General features: G+C 40.4%; 1 protein-coding gene across 1 annotated transcript in view; it reads right to left on the bottom strand.

The window, feature by feature from the left end:
- Positions 1-21,703, bottom strand: part of PDE11A (phosphodiesterase 11A) — a gene marked incomplete at both ends in the record, with an annotated part of 286,244 nt that overhangs the window by 148,293 nt on the left and 116,248 nt on the right. Inside the window, 2 exons of the mRNA XM_081095861.1 lie at positions 1,547-1,679; positions 19,456-19,520. Coding sequence (XP_080951987.1) covers positions 1,547-1,679; positions 19,456-19,520 — 198 coding nt within the window. The remainder of the gene's footprint in view (positions 1-1,546; positions 1,680-19,455; positions 19,521-21,703) is intronic.

The raw sequence follows: 21,703 nt of genomic DNA, 5'->3' as shown, positions 1-21,703 counted from the left end.
AAAACTGTGTTTAGAAATCTGTTCTTTGGTATTTTCTAAAATTAAGGAGGAAAGAAACACAGCCAGAGGCCAAGCTTAATAAAATCAGGCATTGCTACCATATACAAATATGGACATCTATAATCATTTCCTTTCTGCCAGGCATAAAACCAAGGTAGTGGTGCCTTCCTTAAAGGAGAAGCGCTTTCCCAAAGACGATAACGCAAAATTCAGATTTAATGAAATAGACCGAACAGAGCTAGAGGGCAGTCAGCACTGGGACAGCTAAAGGAGCGCACAGGAGAGACACGCAATACGGAACTCCACCTGGGCGTTCATGAAAGAAACCGATGTTCAATAATGAAGAGAAATACGTGGAGGATGTAGCCTGGAGAAAAAGAATGCCAGGCAATTGCAGAGAGGCGGTGAGTTTAGGGAATTAAAAATTTCCCTGCAGAGATCTGTGAAGATGATCTGACTGAAAACACAGATTAGACTTAGCTTCCGGGTTCCCTGCCATTGTCATGTTCTAGTCACACACTGGAGATAGCACAGAGAAGGAAGAGAGTAAGGGCTGTGCACTCTGAGACTAGGACTGAATCCTTGTCTGTCTCCAGAATCAGAGACCAGCTCTCAGCGTCTGTAAAATGGGGATGATGACACCTACTTCTCAGGGCGGCACAGATTAAATGTTCAGCTCTTATCACTAATCTACCTTCTGTTTTGTAGCAGTGTGATCTTTCTAAAATATAGCTCCTGGTTCTCCCCCAGTTAAAACCCAACTACTGTTCCCAATTGCCCAGGATAAATACTTAAATGTCTTAACATGCCTTTCACCGCTTTGAGTGATCTGGCCTCTGTTTCCCTCTCCAGCCTCATCCACCCGGCCCTTCAGCCACATTAACTCATCTCTGTTCCCTAACTCTTCAGTAAATTAAAAGTAAACTTACAACTTATTGAATACACGTAAAAACATTTGTTAAGTTTGGGTAAATTCACCTGTTTGATATTCTGTACTATCTCACATTTTAAACTTCTACAAATCAGAGCCTATATTGCTTTAGTATATTCCGTATATCAGCACAATGATTAACATTAAACAATAACAAACCAATTTACTGTTGCTCTGGAGAAATTTTTAAAAATACAGTAGTTGTTCTAGTATGTGTTGGGAAATAACTATGTTATATAACACATTTTCATTATTAGCTATTTCATAGTTTAATACTAATTATGATTAATATAAAATATACATGGGTACATTTAACGCATGGGTACATGAATATGGGTGCATTTCATATAAAATGTACCAAATCATAAAAGACTATCAGACTAATACATTAATAGCCACTTTGCCACAAATCAGGGTGGAGAGAGGAAATTTTCCTGCCAATCAACTGTAGGCAATGCACACAATCCAATCAGAGGGGGAAAATGCAAAAGAATTGCCAGTAAACTCCAGGGTTGCTGACAATCTGTATGATGTCCCTTTTTTGCTTCAACCAGCAAACCATCAACAGAGTCACAACTGAACCTTTAGACTCCTGAGGACAAGGACTCCTCTTACCTCGGCATCAAAGCGTGGGTCCTGGTAGGCATCACTGATGTTCACGGGAAGGCCTGTGGAGGCCACAAGCTCTGCAATGCTATTATTTATCAGCCAGTCGGAGTATGATGATTTCTCCATGCTTTCTTTGAAACTATCAGGACACCAAGGCAGGCGGTAAGAAAAGAGAGAAACATAAGCTTGCTTGAAAGCAAACCCTATAAAACTACACTGAAAGCAGGACTATCTATCCTCATTACAAAGGGTAAGTGATATTAGTCATAGAACAACAGCAGGACAATTATTAGAATCTACTTCAAAAAGACTCACCTGTTATAATCCTATCTAATAATAGACAAACATGGTAATTGACCATACCTTCGCTACACTTCCCATTGGCTAATCAGCATGGTATGCAAATTAACTGCCAACAAAGATGGCGGCTAATTTGCATACTGCAGGCAGGGCAGGACAGCGTCATCCCACCTGCCCTGCCGCCATCCGGGCCTGCTATCTGCAACCCAGGGTGGCGGGCGTCCATGTGTGACCCAACCCGGTGGTCGGGGGCTGCAGCAGCGATCAGCCAGCCCACCCGGCCGGCCTCCATCCGGGCATCCTGTGTGCGACCCACCTGGGGCATCTCGTGTGCGACCTGACCCAGGGTGGCGTCCCACCCCTGGATCGGCCCTGCCGTGTGCGTGACCCGGGGAGGTGGGGCAGGCACCAAGGGATCGGGCCTGCCATCTGCCACCCGGGGAGCAGGCCTAAGCCAGCAGGTGGTTATCTCCCGGGGGGTCCTAGACTGTGAGAGGGCACAAGTGGGGCTGAGGGACACTCCTCCACCCCCCCCCCCTTCCCCGCCAGTGCACAAATTTTGTGCACTGGGCCTCTAGTGTAAAATAATCAAATGATAGATTCTCTATGATCCAGAGAGCAACTCTAGATTGTATTTAGGCCCCAAAGCAGGCAGACATAAGGTAGATAATCAGATGATGACCAAAACTGAGGCTAGAAAGCCAGCACAGTGCCATGACAAATTCCACTGGCCTCCCCAGCCCTCTCCCCTTAACTAATCAGACTAGATGTTTGGCACCAAGAAAAATGAAACCCAAGAATGAGGGGAAATTAGAAAATAAATTGACAATTTACAAATTTTTAAATGTAGCAAAAGAGTATGTCTAGACCCATGGTTGGCAAACTGCAGCTCGCGAGCCACATGTGGCTCTTTGGCCCCTTGAGTGTGGCTCTTCCTAAGCCTTAGGAGTACCCTAATTAAGTTAATGACAATGAACCTACCTATATAGTTCAAGTTTAAAAAATTTGGCTCTCAAAAGAAATTTCAATCGTACTGTTGATATTTGGCTCTGTTGACTAATGAGTTTGCCGACCACTGGTCTAGACTATATGTAATCTTAAAATTATGTAACTATTTTTGTAGTCTCAGAGTATGTTTTTTAACAAAAGCACATTTCCTACTTGCCAAATCTCACTAGAAAGCCTGTTTTATCTCTACTGACCCCTCACTTCAATCATTCAAATTATACTCATATTTAACTTAAATTAGAAATTTTATGCTAAATGATTTTGTGAACTTGACCTTTTATCACTTTCACAACAAACATCAAATTTACAGAAATGTAAGAATCGGTAAGATTCCCTGCTTCCTCCCTCCCTTCCACCATTTCTTCTCTGGTACATACTGAACTCTGACAGCCAGGAGCTGTGGAAATGCAAATTTGAGTACTGTCCAAATTAGCAATATCAAGGTAAATTTTCTTGGAGGATGTTAGATTTGTGGCTTAGCAGGTGATAACTGAAAATATCTAAATGAAAGCAAGTATACAAGGACAATGTTTTCCAAACTACATTTGTCCAGGAGATGTTAATGAGTGTAGTACAGCAAGAATAATAACAACTCTACTGACTTTTAAATCTAAACTGCCTTATAGGTAAGCAAAACACTACACACTGTACACAGTCTTTGTTGTTATGCAAGTATATGCCTGTGTGGAATTTGTGCCCTACTGGGAATGCCAGGACCTGGCATGGAGAGGCCCTGGATGCATGAATGAGTGGGAAGCATAGGCATTATTTGCCATCGTTAATATATTTCACTTGTAATGATTGCTGGTCTCTATCTGATAAATTCAACATATTTTTGTGATGCTATTAACCCTTTGTTGCATATTACACATTACTAGTACATACAGTTAATATCTATGGATCTCTGCCTGAAAAATGGAAGTTTTAATAAAAAGCTGAGTCATATTTCTCAGATGGTGCCTAAATTGAAGTAGTAAAAAGCTGAGGACTTCAAAGATAAAAAAAAGTTTTTCCTTTCTAAAAAAACCTGCAAAGGAACAATAAAAATAAGGTTCATGTTTCATTTTCTCTTGGTTATACCTGTGAGAAGCGAAACTTTATGTTGTGTTGCAACACAAGAAAAAAAAAGGAAGAAACGTGATATGCACATGGTATGATGATCCAACTTCATGGAGTCATTGCCAAGTTTATAAAAGGGTGTGGCTGAATGTTTCTTACAGCAATGAATTGGTCTGTCAATACACTCTGTACTGTCTGTGTACTGTATTCAATTCTATGATTTTTAAGAAGTGTTCTGTGATAAAACAGTGTGGAAAGTGCTGACCTAGTGTTTGGGAGGAAGAAAAGCTACAGCAGGACCCTGGGGATGAGTCAGGGAAGGAGCCTGAGGAAACAAGGGTTGGGTAGGGGAGGCAGAGGGTGGTGAAGGGGCACCAAGGAAGGAGCCAGTTTTATCAACAAGTGTCCAAAGTCTTTAACCTGGGTGTTCCAGAATGGGCCAGAGTACAAGGAGAAATTGGAGGGGTGAGGAGGAAAGCATGGATAGGGGAGGAAACAGCGGGAACAAGACACAAAGGCAGCGGCAGCGGAGTACAAGGGTGTGTTCTTGGAACATCGATTAGTCTCCTTTGATGGGAGCACAGGATGCATACTGTGGAGGAATGCGACTGAAAGTTAAGTTCTGGGCTCAAAGGTGAAGGCTTTGACCAAAGAGCTGAGTTATAACCTAAGTTATAGGCAATGAGGACTCACTTAAGAGTATTCATCAGGAAAGTAACATAATTCAAACTGTGCTTTAGGGGACAAAGTGCAAAAAGAATTGGCTCCGAGAGATTGAAGGTGGGAGAGGTCCTTGTACACCATGGAAGTTGTGCCGGTGGGAGATGATGCTGCTGCCCACTCAAGAGGTGCTGCAGAGGATTCCACAGGGCTCGGTGGGCAGGCGGCAGGGGCTTGCATTTCACCTTTGTGTGCCTGTGGCACTATCAGCAGAAGCGAGTGTTCTGATGGGGATTTTGGAAAGATTAAAGACATTCTGTGACCCTGGAACACGTTATTCATTGCTGAACCGCTATCAAATCTTCAGGACTGAAAGCACTGAAACAGAGTTGGGATCATCTTTGGGGAGAATACAATGGATGCGACCGCTCAGGGAGGATACATATAAAGAAATCTATATCTAGGGGAAGGAATGAGAAGAAAGGCAATAATAAAAGGTGAGGGGATAAAGAGAAGGTATTTTAAAAAGACAAACAAATTCATTACCACCTATGGTGGGCCAAAGGCCAGGATGGGTGCTTTACCTAACGAATTTGTTTTGACTTCACATACATCCTACGAGATGGGTGCAATTCTCTACATTTTACAGCCCAGAAAGCTGAGGCTCAGCTAAGTTTCCCTCAGTGCAGATAGAATTTTCAACCACGTGTGACTCCGAAGCCCCAGATCATTCTGCTTCTCCTGCTGCCTGCCTCTCAGGGAAGGAGCCAACGGGTAGGAGTAGAGCAAAAATGCTGGGTTCTCACCTAAAGAAAAGGAGGGACAGTCAACACAACATAGAGTTTCAGGAAGATGACGCAGATAAGAAACATTTCAGACTGAGAATGCTGGCAAAGGAAGAGGGAGGAAAAAACTTTGGATTTGATAAACCAGCATTAACAGAATTCTCAAAGAAGGTGATGATGGAAATACTCACTGAGCAGGGGCTCCTGAAAGATTCATTTTAAATGCAAAACATGCTTAGATCTGATTTAACTAGGGCTGCATATGTATTGAAATCATTATAAAATTGCTGAACAGTGTAGTAGACAGTAGACCTGACTCTGAGCAAGGCACTGCGCACAGGCACTATTGAGTTGGTTTCTAAAAGGTATAAGCTATGGTTTTTGCCCTCCTGGGGGTTGTTGCCCCAATGGGGAGATGAGAAATGAGCACACTGACACTTAAACAATACATAATTTCAAGTCAAGAATTCATCACAAGGCTGTGTTGTCTGGTTGCCAAGTCAACCGTACCAATCATGACTGTGGAAGAAATGCAGGGAGGGAGAAACCATTGCAAGAGCTGCAACCCAGCTAAAGCTTCGGAAAGGAGGGGAGAGATGAACTGACCTATGGCTACCACAGTGCGAACAGATTTTCTGAAAACCACCTCTCCCTTTCTTCAGTTCCATGGTGCACAGGGACATAAATTAAGGGCCAGTGTGACTGTCAGAGAGAGACAGTCAGGGAGGTTGATTTGTCACTTAGTATTTATATCACGTTTTGGCTTTTGCACCATCCAACCTTCCAAATCCTGATGCTTTGCTGTAATGCAAATCATGACAGTGAGTTAGAGCTTTCAAAACCTTGCTTTTCCTTACAAAAGGAATTTTGTTTTATGATTAAAAGCATGAGTTTAAGAGTCAGATATACCTGATTCAAATATCTATTTTGCCACTTACTAAAAAAATGATCTCAGGCAAGTTAAATACACTTCACCTATCCAATAGGCATGGTACTACTACTTAGCTATTGTGCAGACTAAAGTAATAATTTATATAAGTGTTTAGCACATTATCTAGCCCATAGTAAACATTTTTAAAAGCATCAACTTTTTAACAACTTCTAAAGTAAATTACGCATGTGGCAGGCAGTTCCCTTTTGTACATTTCAGCAACATGGTGCTGTGAATTTGATCACAAAGGAAAGGGTCCCAATTACTTCTGCTTCTTGAGGGACACATCTGGTTTAGAGGATCAGGTCTTTCCTTCGGGTCCTTTAAGGTCAGCTCCTTCAGATTTACGATGCTCCTTTTATTCTGTGTGACTTCTTCCCAATCAAAAGGGTCAAAGACTAATATTTCCTAATAGGTCTTATTTTTAATAGGCTTTGGAAGCTTAAGTTAATATCCAAAACTGAATTAACCAACTTTGTAGAGACCCCCCCAAATCTGACCAGAGGTAACAAAGACCAACAAATCCAGCACTAAGGTTTTCAGTTTGGGCCAGAACCAAGATAAGGTGAGTTACCACAGTTTAGAAACATATCAATCATTTGATTCCTCTGCAGTTTGTGGGTATAAATGAGATCGCATCAGTTCACTGGATCTCAGCTGCCATGTGCAGGACTGCAAGACCACAGGCAACTTCAAGTCCTCTCCCCACCCCAGTCTCTAGAGAGACATTCTTTCACTTGAGACCCCTAGTCAAAGCCCACTGCTTGGAATCCTCTTCAGGGGGGGCAGACACTGGCTCTTTGAGCGCCAAAGCTTCAGGGACTAAAGGAAGAATACTCTCCCTAAGCTCTGCAGAGTGCTTTGGCCCCTAGTTCCTAAGGCCATGAGCTTGTGTCTACATTGTCACAAGTTTCCTCATAAAACAGCTTCTTTAGTCTGCTCATACCCATCTCTGAATAGGTAGGGAGTAGGGCTGAGCTGACCATTCATACACGGATGGGTTCCTGTGGACCATCTCCTTCTTTCAGCAAAAGAAAGAAGTGTTTATCAATCACCTCATGCAAATGGATGTCTGGTGTGTGTGTTGGTGGATATCTGTGTATTTTGCCAATATACTTACTGCACACCAGGGATCTAAAAGAGAGGAGGAAATGGCTTAGAATTCTGGATAACAATCATTTGTTGGTAAAAATCAAAAGGTGGTTGAGAAACCATTAAAATATTCCCAAAATCCGTTTATTTGTTTGTTTTAATATCTGTCCATCTTTAATAGCTCCTCACGTTCAAGACATAATGCTACTTTGACACCTACAATGAGAATGTTTTCTAAAAATCTGACATAAAGAAAAACACAGTAGCAACATTTAAAAATCCTTGAAATGTGTGAGAAAAGTAAAATAAATATCATATAAATAAACTTCAGTGATACTCCTTAACAAGTAAAAATTACCCATTAGCTTATTTTAATTCTAGGGTTCATTTATAACAACAAATGAGTTATAAATCCTTTAGGCTGTTTTTTACTAGAACCAGGTGCATAGGAAGATGTAGGTTTTTAAACGAGTTTCCCGTGAAGGGCTGCAGTCTACATTCTCCTTCAGTGGCATCTTGCTTCCAAGTGGGAGACTCAGACTGACTTCAAACAGACCTTTGTGAGCTCAAATATATTGACTGTGGAGAGATAAGAGGGAATTACGCTGTTACAGAAAATATAGCTGCCCCTGAAGTGAGGGTCAGTGAAGTACACAGAAACCTCAGGGTCAACAAGTTGCAGAGTAGTGTATGAGAAAAATCGACACAAGTAAAGCAAAACAAGACAAAATAAAATACCACAGAACAAGTAACTTCACCTCCTTGACAGTCTGAAAAACCCCCTAGCTAAAAGTTCAAACACAGAGAACTGTATGAAAATAAACTTGACTAGTTTTTAGAATTAAGTCTCAAGGCGAGTCTCCAAATTACAAGACAAAATATCTGAATAAAATGATGTTAATCATTAGACTGTGTCTGTATTGACGTTTGTGTTCGTAACACCAGAGTTTACTCTAGTCTTCACTACAGACTCCGACTATTTCCCTCTTTCAAGAATGACCATTGATTGGACCCCCACTAACTCCTAGACGGTAGTGGGATTAATCTTGCATGAAGTGATCAATAAGGGTCTTTGACTTTTTTGCTGAAAGGAGTTATTGGCACATGGGAACCCATCTATATGTGGATAGTCAGCTCGTCCTGCCCTAACTTATACACAAAGAAGTACAGGCAGAAGCTAGAGAGTCCATACTTTCAGGAAGCTCACAAACAATGACAATGGATTGTGATTAATACCCGAATGGAAGGATGTACAAGATATTATGGGAATAGAGAAAAGAAGGATCAATTCTGGTTGGGTTGGGAATGGTATTTGGGGAAGCACTTCACAAAAGAAGTTGGTGTAAGCTGGTCTTTATAGGATTAGTAAGAGTTCATCTGGTAGAGAAAGTAAAAACAATTCAGACAAAACCACAGCATGAGCAAAGCTTTAGAAGTGTGAGGTTTTCTGTACTGATATGATAAACAGTAGAGCTAAAACAGGATACACGGTGGAAGTGATGAATAATGCTAAAACAGGATACACGGTAGAAGTGATGAATAAGGCTACAATACTAGTAGAAGAGGTCAAGCAATATATTGTGTGATTTCATGAACATATTTTGCATCCACAACCACACATATACTGATGACTCCTACATCCATATCAGCAGCCCATTGAGTCCTAAATTCCATATATATATTTCCAAGTACTTTCTGGATACATCCTTCAGATTATTCCCAGGCTCCTCAAATTTCTCGAGACTGAATTAACACACTTTCCTCAATGTGCTAACAATCATTAATAAAAAGTGTCACCATTAAGTAAAAATGGTTTAGGAACATTAGGTTCAACATAGGCACAATCTATCTTCTCATTGTCAATTGCCCTCTGACAGCTTGAGTATTATCCATTGGAGGTAGGATTCAGAGCGGTGAAAAGTCAGACACTCTAAGTACTCTTTAGAACAGATATTTTTACGCTTTGCAAACAAAAACTTATTTTTGATCTATAGGTTGTATCTATACTATTTGCCATTTTGCTTCATTCAGAAGAGGTCTATCTGATTGTTGGTTCACAAAGACAAACTCCATTCCTTATGTTTCCTTCTCAGGTAAGCTCTTGGCCTTTCTGTAAGCCTCAAGCTAGGCAACATTATTTGAAGTTGTCTTTCAATTAAGAGATTAAGAAACTAAGTCAATACCAGTGGGACTCAAAGCTAGGACCTCAGTAGGAGACTCTCAAACACCCAAAACAGGGACATTAATAATCTCCTACTGGTTTCAGTATATCTTTGAAGGTTACCAAACAAGTCTTTTAGTCACAAAAAGTAATGCAAGTTTAATTAGCAAGCAAAAGCAGCCTGTCAGTTCTTACACTGTGGTAGGAGAGAAAGATGCTCTAAGTTGCAGAAGTTCCTTGAAGCTTTTCATGACCTGCAATTGGACTTGCCTTTAAGGTTTTGCCTTAGGGCACTTCATCATACTCTTCTCTCATTTTAAGCATTCTGTGTTATCAGAAATTAAGACATGGTGACTAAAGAACACACATTCTATCCTTCATTTCCTCAAGTTGCACAATTAGAATGATGAGATTTATTACTCCACGTAGTTGGTGTCAGTTTGGGGAAGTGTGTTGTGACTCTCAGCATTGCTGTGAGTGGTTGGTGCCTACAATTTTTCATCGTCTAGTGACAACTGATTAGTTTTACAGCCAAGCAAATCTGGGGGGGGGGGGTTCTTTTTCTTTTTTTTTTTATCTTGGTTCAACATTTCCTAGCTGTGAAACTAAGGATAAAGTTTAGTAACTCTGATTCTTAGTTTCCATAATGGAAAATAAGAGAAATAAAACTCATTTTATAGGGCTATTTTGATGATATAATAATATAATGTTGAAGAATGCATGGCACCTAGAAACCTCTCCATCAGTTCCTTATACCACAAATATATTAGTATTTCTTTTATTAAAACACCAAGGTAAGACACGCTCTGTTTAACCTTTCATTTCCTGGGGAAGGAGAGATGTTACTGTTTTTTACCATGGCAACAATGTCAGATTTGGAGAGGAGCTGAAGAGACAATATGCTAGCTGGCAAAACCGTTGATAATAGAGCACACAGTTGGAATTATATCCTGCTAGATGGTGAAGTAGCTCCTCTGCACCTCTCCTTGGGAACACTGCAGCTACCTCCATCCATTTGGTCTGGATTGAGGACATATCTTCCCAGCAAGTCCTGGGCCTATGTCTACACAACAAATATGGAAAAGTGGGCTCATTGTGTTAAAAAATTAAGTAAAGCATGGTAAGTGAGAGGCCACCGAAAGTACAAGAGTCAAATATAAAAGCCATTGTTAAGGTTTCTGAGTTGCCATAATTCTATTTACTACGTAGCATCAATCTAAGGGACAGCTGACCCACATAGGCTACTTTATTATGCTTGATCTCAGTGCTTATTCATGCATCTTGTTGTTCACGGAATGTTTTTATAGCCTTCATTCTCCTTCCTGACAGGTTTACTAGAGTGACAAGCCCACTGGTCTGAAATGAATAGGGGTAATGAAAGGGTTTGTATTTCGTTTGAATTTTCACGTTCAAAGGCATGAAAAAGAAAAGAAGGAAATTATATATCTTTAAGAGCTAAATGTTAGATGCTTGGGAAATATGTGTCCTTGAGATTCCTAAGAGCTTGAAAGGGATACAACTTCATGACAAATATTTCCTCTCCTTCACGAGGTTTAAGTTTTACAATTAACATCATACACACGGGACATGGACACATACACACTGCTGTGGTGGAGGGTTTTAGGAAATGAGGTTATCTGGGGAGTGAGGAGGGAACATGCAAGCCCAGAAGTATAGTGACATGGTTCCCTGAGAGGTGTGGTTAGGTCAGATATACAGTGTCAGTAGAAACACCCCTAACTCATAACGCTCTGTGTATTTTTAGGGACAGAATGCAGGAAGTGTCTGGGTGACTGTAACATGGGAGCTTCCTAGTAAAGAAGTGGCCTTGATGCCAAGAGGGAGCCTCAGAGCTCAGTGTCTGGAACCAGTCTTGTCTTCTTCCATTGAGCTAACTCAGACCTGCTGAGCCACGTCTTTGCTAAACAGCTTGAAAGGGGGTAGAAATGAGCCTCCAGGGCCATCTGGATCTCCCTTCTTCAACGGGAACAGTAAGTATTGATTATAATGAGGTTCAGTGGTCTTGAATGTGTCAGACAATGAACAGTAGAAAAAAAAGTGTCCTAATGTTCTTGTTAAAGTTACATAGGAGCATAAATCTTGCTTATGTTCCAAGATGACTGGTGGTAGTGGTGATGGTGCTGTTTTAATTTTTAATATTTTCAAGGTTTTTATTATTTCCTTTAAATTAGAAGAGACACCATATTTTTATTTATAGAAAATATCCAGTTCATGTTCTCTAGCACAGTACAAGAAAGAAGATCCACAAAGAAGAAGGCTGAAGAAAGAGGATACATTCATAATATGCTGTGGAAATAATGTCTTATATCAATATGTAAGTTTGTCTAACATTCCCTATTACTCTAGGTAATACAGAAATTAAAAAGAAGGTTAAAAGAAGAGGAGAAACCTTCCAAATTGACAGAGTAAAAAACACTGAAAATTTGTTGTTCTTTAAAAACAGTGGGAACACTAGCAACCATTTTCAAAAGCAACTTTTTGAGAACTCCAGAAATTAAGGAAAGGCTTGCAAAAATCCAAAGAGTGTTTATTCAACAAAAACAGCTGAATCTTTGTAAGGACAGCAAGTTTTGTGGTATTTTAACTTACTTGTTCTGCCATTTCCCCTCCCCAGCTCTAGCGAAGCTGTGAAAACAACAGTCTCATAATCATATTAGCTGTGAAAAACAACAGCGTAGTAGCCACTGGCACAGAGAAAACTGATTTGGAGCTCCCCACCAGTCCTATCCCCAGATAATTGTCATTATTTGACCTATCTGGCAGCTCCATGGAAATCTCCACTCACAGAGCTTGCCTTTATTCCACTGGGCTTGGAGCTGACCCACTGAGAACAGAATTTGCTCCTAGGGCATTTGTGGGGATTAAAACCCAGAAACATTGCAATTGCCTTAGGCAGGCATAACAGTTGCAGCAGCTAACTGATATGAAGCTGACCACAAAAATTAAAAGAAGCATGAGAATAAAATATTCCTAGGGGGTTCTGAAAAGCTGTGACATATTTTTGGAAATCTAGAAGGGCATACACATTAGTAGAGTTGTATGTATGCTCAGGAAATACCTGAAAAGAACTTAATCTCTCAACTCTGGCTGACCTTGAAATTCTGTTAGTAGAAAGTGAAAGCTAGGTAAACTTTCAGTCAAAAAAAATGAAGGTATTCCACAGATGCACACTGATCCCCTCAGCAAGCCTGGAAGATTTACTGGCTCAAGGCTTTCAAGAAAATTTCTGTTGGGTCATTAGCTGACAATTAAACTAACCAAGAAGAGAATTCAGTTGCCACATCACTAGAAATAATAGTTCAGGTATGTCACTAAATAACAAACAGCAGTAAATAGAAACAACAACAAATCCTAGATGGAGTGAGTGAGGAACAAATCTAATTTCTAGAGTTTCCACATTATATTATTTAAAATATTCAGTTTTCAACCAAAAAAAAAATGAGCTGTACAAAGAAATTAGAAAGTAGACATGAAAAAAGCAGTGATCAGAGAAACCAAGATGGCGGCATAGGTTAACGCCGGAGTTTGCTGCCTCAAACAACCACTTCAAAAATACAACTAAAAGATGGAACGGACATCATCCAGAACCACAGAAAGGCTGGCTGAGTGGAATTTCTACAACTAGGAGGAAAGAGAATAGCATACCGAGACTCAGAGGAGGCGCAGTGCTGAAGTGAAATACTAAGGTGCGGAGTGCATGCGGAGCGGGCTGGCGGCGGAGGGCGCAGTTGTCTGTTTCAATTGGGAGGGAGTCTCAAACTCTGAGCTCCAGATGCGGGCGAGTCTCTAGGTACCCAGACTCAAACGGGACTGTCTGGCTTCGGTCGGAACTCAAAGGCAGCTTTCTCTCCGAGGTTTGCAGCGGTTGCTGGGACTCTGAGAGGCAGAGCCCCTGGGGACGGGACTGAGAGCAGCCATAACTGCTCGCTCCGCCCACCCTGTAGATCCCCGGGGACCCGCCCTGCCCAAGCCCTGTGCAGAGCCATTTGCCGGATAGCCTCAGGCAAACACTAGATTAGCACCGCCCTAGAGATCCAGCACAGAAGCTCTCCCACTGCAGACACAGCGGACTCTCATAGCCAGTTAGCATGGAGGTCAAATCACCCCCAGTATTGCCGACAACAATCAAGGCTTAACTACAACAAGACTGCGCACAAAGACCACTAGGGGGTACACCAAGAAAAGATAAAAAAAATGCGGAGACAAAGAAACAGGACACAAATGACAGAAATGGAAGATATAGAGCTCAAAACCACACTTTTAAGGTCTCTCAAGAACTGTCTAGAAGCCGCCGATAAATGTAGTGAGATCCTCAAGAAATCTAATGAGACCCTCGATGTTGTGATAAAGAACCAACTAGAAATTAAGCATACACTGACTGAAATAAAGAATATTATACAGACACCCAACAGCAGACCAGAGGAGCGCAAGAATCAAGTCAAAGATTTGAAAAGCGAAGAAGCAAAAATCACCCAACCGGAAAAGCAAAATGAAAAAAGAATCCGAAGATACAAAGATAGTGTAAGGAGCCTCTGGGACAGCTTCAAGCATACCAACATCAGAATTATAGGGGTGCCAGAAGATGAGAGAGAGCAAGATATTGAAAACCTATTTGAAGAAATAATGACAGAAAACTTCCCCTTCCTGGGGAAAGAAATAGACTTACAGGTCCAGGAAGCGCAGAGAACCCCAAACAAAAGGAATCCAAAGAGGACCACACCAAGACACATCATCATTAAAATGCCACGAGCAAAAGACAGAGAGAGAATCTTAAAAGCAGCAAGAGAAAGAAACTCAGTTACCTACAAGGGAATACCCATACGACTGTCAGCTGATTTCTCAACAGAAACTTTGCAGGCCAGAAGGGAGTAGCAAGAAATATTCAAAGTGATGAATGCCAAGAACCTACAACCAAGATTACTTTATCCAGCAAAGCTATCATTCAGAATAGAAGGTCAGATAAAGAGCTTCACAGATAAGAAAACACTAAAGGAGTTCATCACCACCAAACCAGTATTATATGAAATGCTGAAAGGTATCCTTTAAGAAGAGGAAGATTGCGTTCAAGTGCCCTGGTGGCTGTGGTGGGGCCGCAGAGGCTTTGGAGGCGGCTGCGGCGCTAGGATGAACGCCCCTCCTGCCTTCGAGTCGTTCTTGTTGTTCGAAGGCGAGAAGAAGATCACCATTAACAAGGACACCAAAGTACCCAATGCCTGTTTGTTCACCATCAACAAAGAAGACCACACACTAGGAAACATTATTAAATCACAGCCGTTGAAGGACCCACAGGTGCTGTTTGCTGGCTACAAAGTTCCCCACCCCTTGGAGCACAAGAAGCAAAAATCACCCAACCGGAAAAGCAAAATGAACACAAGAGAAAAAGGTAAAGATACTAATTATGAACAACAAATATGCATCATCAACAAGTGAATCTAAGAATCAAGTGAATAAATAATCCGATGTACAGAATGAACTGGTGATTATAATAGAATCAGGGACATAGAAAGGGAATGGACTGACTATTCTTGAGGGGGAAAGGGGTGTGGGAGATGCGGGAAGAGACTGGACAAAAATTGTGCACCTATGGATGAGGACAATGGGTAGGGAGTGAGGGTGGAGGGTGGGGCGGGAACTGGGAAGAGGGGAGTTATGGGGGGGAAAAAAGAGGAACAAATGTAATAATCTGAACAATAAAGATTTTTTTAAAAAAGAAAAAAGCAGTGATCCACTCCCACCCACCCCATACACAGTCAAAAGAAACTGTCCCTGAAGCCCAGATGAATTTACTAGACACATTTTTTAAATTATCTATTACAAATTTTTAAAAATACTAAAGAGAACCATATCAAAAGAAAATATGATAACAGTGTCTCACCAAATATACAATATTAATAAGAGATGGAAATTATTTTCAAAAAGAACCAAGTAATAGATCTGGAATTGAAAAGTATAATCACTGAAATGAAAAATTCACTAACAGGATTCAACAGCAGAAGCCAGGAGGAAGAATCACCAAACTTGAAGATAGGATAACTGAAAATACCTAGTTTTAGGAACAAAAAAAGTAAATACATAAAAATGATGAGTCTCAAAGACATGTGAGACACCTCAAGCATATGAACATATGTATAACAGGAGGAGAGGAAAGAGGGCAGAAATAATATTTGAATGAATAATGGCTGAAAACTTCCCATATTTGATTAAAATAAACATTAATCTATACATTCAAAAAGCTCAACATACTCCAAGTAGAATAAACTCAAAGGGAGCCATACCTAAACACATCCTGATCAAATTGTTGAAAGCCAGTTACAAACAGAAAATCTTGAAAGCAACAGGTGAGTTGCCATTCATCTCATACAAGTGATCTCAACAAAAGGCTGTGTTGTGGCCATGCAACAAACTACAACACATGGTAGGGAAAGTGAGCTTTCTTCCTGCTTTGGCACAAATTACCCAGTCTTGCTCAGGTTTGGAAAGGTCACCAGTGCATCTGAGACAGTTCTGGGGACACAACACTGGTGAGGAGTCCAGTTATGCCCAGAAAATTCTGGAGTGGTCAAGGAAGCCCACACCCAGCAGATGCTGTTCTGCGATCTCTAGAGGGAGGGGACTTACAGGTAGGCACTTGGAAGAAATGATGAATTAGCAATAAAATTGGTTTTTCGTTTTTAATCTCAGGGATTCTCAGAACTACTTCAAGAGTGGCTTTGGCAAGGGACTGTGAGTCTTAAACTATAAGGGGAAAATGACCAAACAGCTAAGTATACATTATCACTGTTAATGGGACTTTATAGCCATGGTCTGGAGGCCTGGCAAATCTGGTTATGCTTATATTATATTCCTAACCTACTCCTACCCCTATAAATTGGCCTTGAGATCCTTGAAGACTGAGACTGCTGTTTTTTTAAAGTCTCTGTAGCCCCATTACCTGTCAGAGTACCCAGCACAGAGTAGGTACTGAATATGTACCTTTCAGTTATCCTATCCTTTATTTGATTAATAAAGTTAATCAAAGAAAAATGACTGCCAATGGACAAATTTAGAACAAACAAGTGGAAGCTGTAGGAATGTAATTCAATTGCCTTTCTAACATACCTTTCTAACAATCAGAAGCCCCTATCTATGGAAGAAGCCCATCATGATATCATGGTAATCTTATCACTGATGGAATTGTCAAGGATTTTATTTATTTATTACTTTTTATTTATTGATTTGAGAGAGAGAGAGAAAGAGAGGAACATTATTGTTGTTCCACATACAATAAACAACCAATTTATGCATTCATTGGTTGCTTATTGTATGTGCCCTCACCTGGGACTGAACCCAGAACCTTGGCATATCAGGCCGATGCTCTAATGAATTGAGCTACCGGGCTTAAGGATTTGGTATTACTTACATGGAGACCAAGAGGAGACTGGCCATGACAAAGGAGTTAGTCACATAAGAAAATAAACAGAAATGATGAGTCAGCAACAAAACTGGTTTTTAGAAAAATCTTCAAGGACTGAATAAAACTCAGCAAGCCTTAAACAAGAGTTCATTAGAACTGAAATGGTACCTGAAAACATTGGTAAATGAAGCCACAGGCGCCATCCAGAGGACTAAGGTATCTAATAGACATTATCTATAATGAAGATGTTAAATGATGAAAGGTTAAGGAAAGATATACAAGATGTTGAGAGCAGGCTGTGATTTGTAGACAGATAGCCTATTTCAATGTCTCTTCCATGGCCATGGTGAAGTAAATGCTAAAGCCACTTGTCTTTTTCCCTTTAACTCCCTATAAATGACCGAAGGATCCCATATCTACAAGAGGAAAATTACTAGACAATGAAGGAAAGGTCTTCTGAGATAAATGAACATTCTACATTCATTTAAAGGCCATAAATAGAATGATTAAAAAGACTATCTCATAATGTCAAAGTTCAAAGGCACTTTTCAAATGTCTCTTTAAAGACAATCTGACCTTTCTTTCTTTATTATTAGAAAGTTTGCCAAGGGCAGTCTGGGCCTTGGGTCATCTCATTTTGACATGGCAGTCCTTTCGGCATTAAAAATAATCAAAAGACCAAGAATATTTAACTCTGCAGTGACTATGAGGACACAATCAAGAGCATAGAAAAGAACAACAGTGAAGTATTAGGACTTCAAAGATGTTTTAATAATTCCATAAAGCTTTTCCTTCTCATATATGAAAGAGATAACTTATTTGAGGCCATGACTAGCTAAAGGAGTAAGCATGAATAGATATTTTTCCCCAATATATTTCATGTGATTTTACATTAAATTTTAGGAAAATTGCTGAACAAACCATCAGTAATTGTCTATGTATATTTTTAGATATAGATTAGCTAACATTATATATAGATTTAAACAAAAATACAAAAAACAAAAAGCTTTTAAAAAGGTTTCTTTTTCCTTTTTCCCATTTTAAAGTGTAGTTTATAGACAGTAAAATTTACCCTTTTTTCCGCTTATTCTTTTTAAAAAAAATTTTATTGATTTTGGAGAAGGGAAGGCAGGTAAGGGAGAGGGAGAGGAAGAGGGAGAGGGAGAAAGAAACATTAATGATGAGAGAGAATCATTGATGGGCTGCCTCCTGCACAACCCTACTGGGGATCAAGCCCAAACCTGGAGCCTGAAACCTGGGCATGTGCCCTGACTGGAAATCGAACTGTGACCTCCTGGTTCATAAGTCGATGCTCAACCACTATCGCAAGCAAAATATAAAATAGTTTCATCACAACCCAAAATTCCCCTGTACCACTTCGTAGTAAACCCCTCTCTCCATCTCCAGCTCCTCACAACTACTGGCCTGCTTTCTGTTCTTAGGAATGCCCTACAAATGGAATTCTACAGTATGTAACAAAGGCTTCTTTTAAACTTTGGGCACTTGACGAAAAGTGAAGTAACTAAATAAAGTGTCCATTTTAATTTACTGATTTCTATTTCTGAACTCAAAGGCAATGATGTATAAAATCAAATTACCCTTGAAACAGGCATTATCCAAGGAGCCTTCTGAATACATAGATCTTTAGCACAGTGAATCAAAATATCTCAGTTTGGGTCCTAAGAATTTAGTTTTTACTAAGTTCTCCAAGTTTGATTCTGACTGATGAGCAAGATTTGGGAAATATTAACCAAGTAGATATTCACTGAGCCTTGGTTTCTCCTCTGTCATGCAAGGGTACAATGCCTACTTCACAGGATTATTTGGGGATTAGACTAGTACCTGCTGTACTTGGCACTCAAAGAATAAAAGCTGTTCATCTTGCTAACATTAGTATCAGTTTCATCATTATCACCCTCATGCTGTCCTGAGCACTTCACCTGTCTTTCTCCATATTCCTGCATTTTGGTCAATTTTACTATTTTTTGCCTTTCCTCTAGAGATGACAAGAATAAACAGAATACATTTTTGCAGCAGCCCAGCTATTATTCAGGGCAGTGCAAAGCTAACAGAAAGTCACTGATTGTTCCCAACCCTCCCTTTTAGCCTGTTAGAGCTTCAAAGATACATTAGAGACAAAAAAAAGTGAATGACTAGAAACTCTCACTCTTTTTCCCCAAGGGATGTTATTACCCAGATATAAGGAAACAAAAAAGGAAGAAGAGAAATGAAGGACAGAATAAAGCAGAAAAAATAGTCTGTCTGTGTAGTTAGGAAATATCTAAAAATTGACTCCATTCATTAACAGCTTGAGATGTATACACATGTATTTTTAAATTATAGTTTTTGTTTAAGCCCTGAAAGACAGAACAGTGATGATATTTGGCTGTACTTGCTGGTCTAAAAAAAGAACAACTCCTCTCCTCAAGGAATATATGCAATGCTGCCAACCCCAAGGACAGAAGACAAGGATCAAAAGACAAACCTGAAACTCACAAGCCCTACCTGTTCTCAGCTTCGGCACTGCACTTTGGGGACAGCAATTCAAAGGATTTGGTAAACTTCACCACCTGCCACACAGAAAGACAACAAATTCAAGTCAATTAAGGCTTTCTCACAGTTTAAAACAATGCAGTAAACAGTTTTAATCTTTATAATGGCTATTACAATAATTGGAGATTAGAGAGGGTTTTTAAATGAAGAAATCCCAAGGGATGGAAGAAAATTCTTTCCTACTTTTGTGTTTTCTTCTTACATAACATATATTTCAAAGTTTTATTACATCTTACTAACTATGTATATATTTTACAATAAGGTGAGTACTATTCTGTGGTGGGCAGGCAAAGGGACATCTCATTTGAGTGCAATTTTTTTTATTGCCCTTTTATCAACCCAATCGACATCCATGAAGGCTAACCACCTTTTAAAAAGGATGCCCTCTGTCAACCTCAAGCTCCTGAAGTTACCTTCATCATGGTTCTCAAGTGAACATTTTGCTGCCACTGCCCAAAGGGTAAAGAGGAGGAAGTCACTTTCGTCAAAGATCATCCCCAGTGTGGACACTTCCTCCCTGACCTATCCAGTGAAACCAGCACACCCACCAAAAGAGCTTGATCAAGATTTATTACATTGAATGGATTTATGGTCACAGAAAATGTAAAGGTAGTTCTTATTATGAGCTACCATTGGCTCTTACTATGAGCCATGCCCTATGTCAGAAGCTTCTTTGTTTCATTTCCCTATTACAACTCTGTAAAGTAGGGATTTTCATCTTCAGTTTCGCACAACTACACGGGGAAATTAGGAGTGAAACAAATCCGCATGCTCTGGAGGGCCAGCTGTTTCATAACACTAAACATGTTGAGTGGGAAAGGCACTGTTTCTGTCCTCTTTTCACAAGGTAAGCTACATGATAGAAAAACGAGTTCCTTATACGGAAAGGAGTCATCTGAATGTCACTGGATGCTTCCAAGGTTGACATTTAGCTTTGCCTGTGCCAGATGCAGTCATGCTTCAAAAACCTTTTAAATTAACCACTTACGGGGAATTGATGGGCACCTGAGAAAACGATTTGGAAACTGGGAATAGCTTAAATATTTAAAAAGCTTTATCAGTGAGGTAATGGACCCAAACTAAGAAAATGCAACATTAGGAAAAAGATAAAAGAAAAGGCATCACAAAGAAAATTGCATCTGACTGGCTCAATGCAGGGCAGTAACAATAGCTCAACTGCAAGAAAATAATCTTGACAACTATAAAACATATTTCATTATATAGTCTAATGTGGCAAATTCCATTTCCCAAAGATGGCACAACAATGTCTCCTAGCCCACATCCCTCTCCATGAAATGACCCTGCCACCTTCCGACCAAATGGTAGGTCTATGCTCTCTCTCTCTCCTTGAATCGAGGTGGGTTTCTGACTGCTTTGACCAATAGAGTATGTGGAAGAGATGCTGTGTGCCTTTTGAGGTTGTCATCAAAGGTGATGCTGTTTCTGCCTCACTTTATAGAATCCTTGTGCCTGCAGCCCTGAGTAACATGTGAGAAGTCCAACACCCTGAATCCACTATACCATAGAGCAGTGATGGCGAACCTATGACACACATGTCAGAGGTGACACGCGAACTCATTTTTTTGGTTGATTTTTCTTTGTTAAATGGCATTTAAATATATAAAATAAATACCAAAAATATGTCTTTGTTTTGCTATGGTTGCAAATATCAAAAAATTTCTATATGTGACACGGCACCAGAGTTAAGTTGGGGTTTTTCAAAATGCTGACATGCCGAGCTCAAAAGGTTCGCCATCACTGCCATAGAGAGAGGCCACATGTGGATTCTCTGGCCAGCATCCCAGCACAGGCACCAGACATATAAATAAGCAAACCTTCACCCAAAGCCCAAATTTTGGTCGTTGCAGGCAGGGAAATTGCAGAGCAAGGGCCGTGTGCCCTTATTGAGGGTCATGGGTAGGGGAGCTTGTGGCACTCGGGAAGCACTGTCACTGGGTAAATTAAATGTAGCTGGGTCAAACAGAAGGAAGGGGAGGGGAAAACTGGGGAAGTCATCATGAGGCCTATCGCTTGAACACACATATTGAGGAGGGGGACCCAGAATGGGCAACAACTAGGCGAAAGTTCAAAGGAAGCAGGGTGATTGCCGACACTGGGACCCACTGAGGCCAAGGTTCTCACAGCTTCATGTTACACAAAGGCTTTCCTGGTCCTGTAGCTATGCACATGGATTATCTAC

This window comes from Myotis nattereri, assembly GCF_964212035.1.
Source record: "Myotis nattereri genome assembly, chromosome: 7".
In the NCBI taxonomy this organism is placed as follows: domain Eukaryota; kingdom Metazoa; phylum Chordata; class Mammalia; order Chiroptera; family Vespertilionidae; genus Myotis; species Myotis nattereri.
This window is presented reverse-complemented; position numbering and strand designations above follow the sequence as displayed.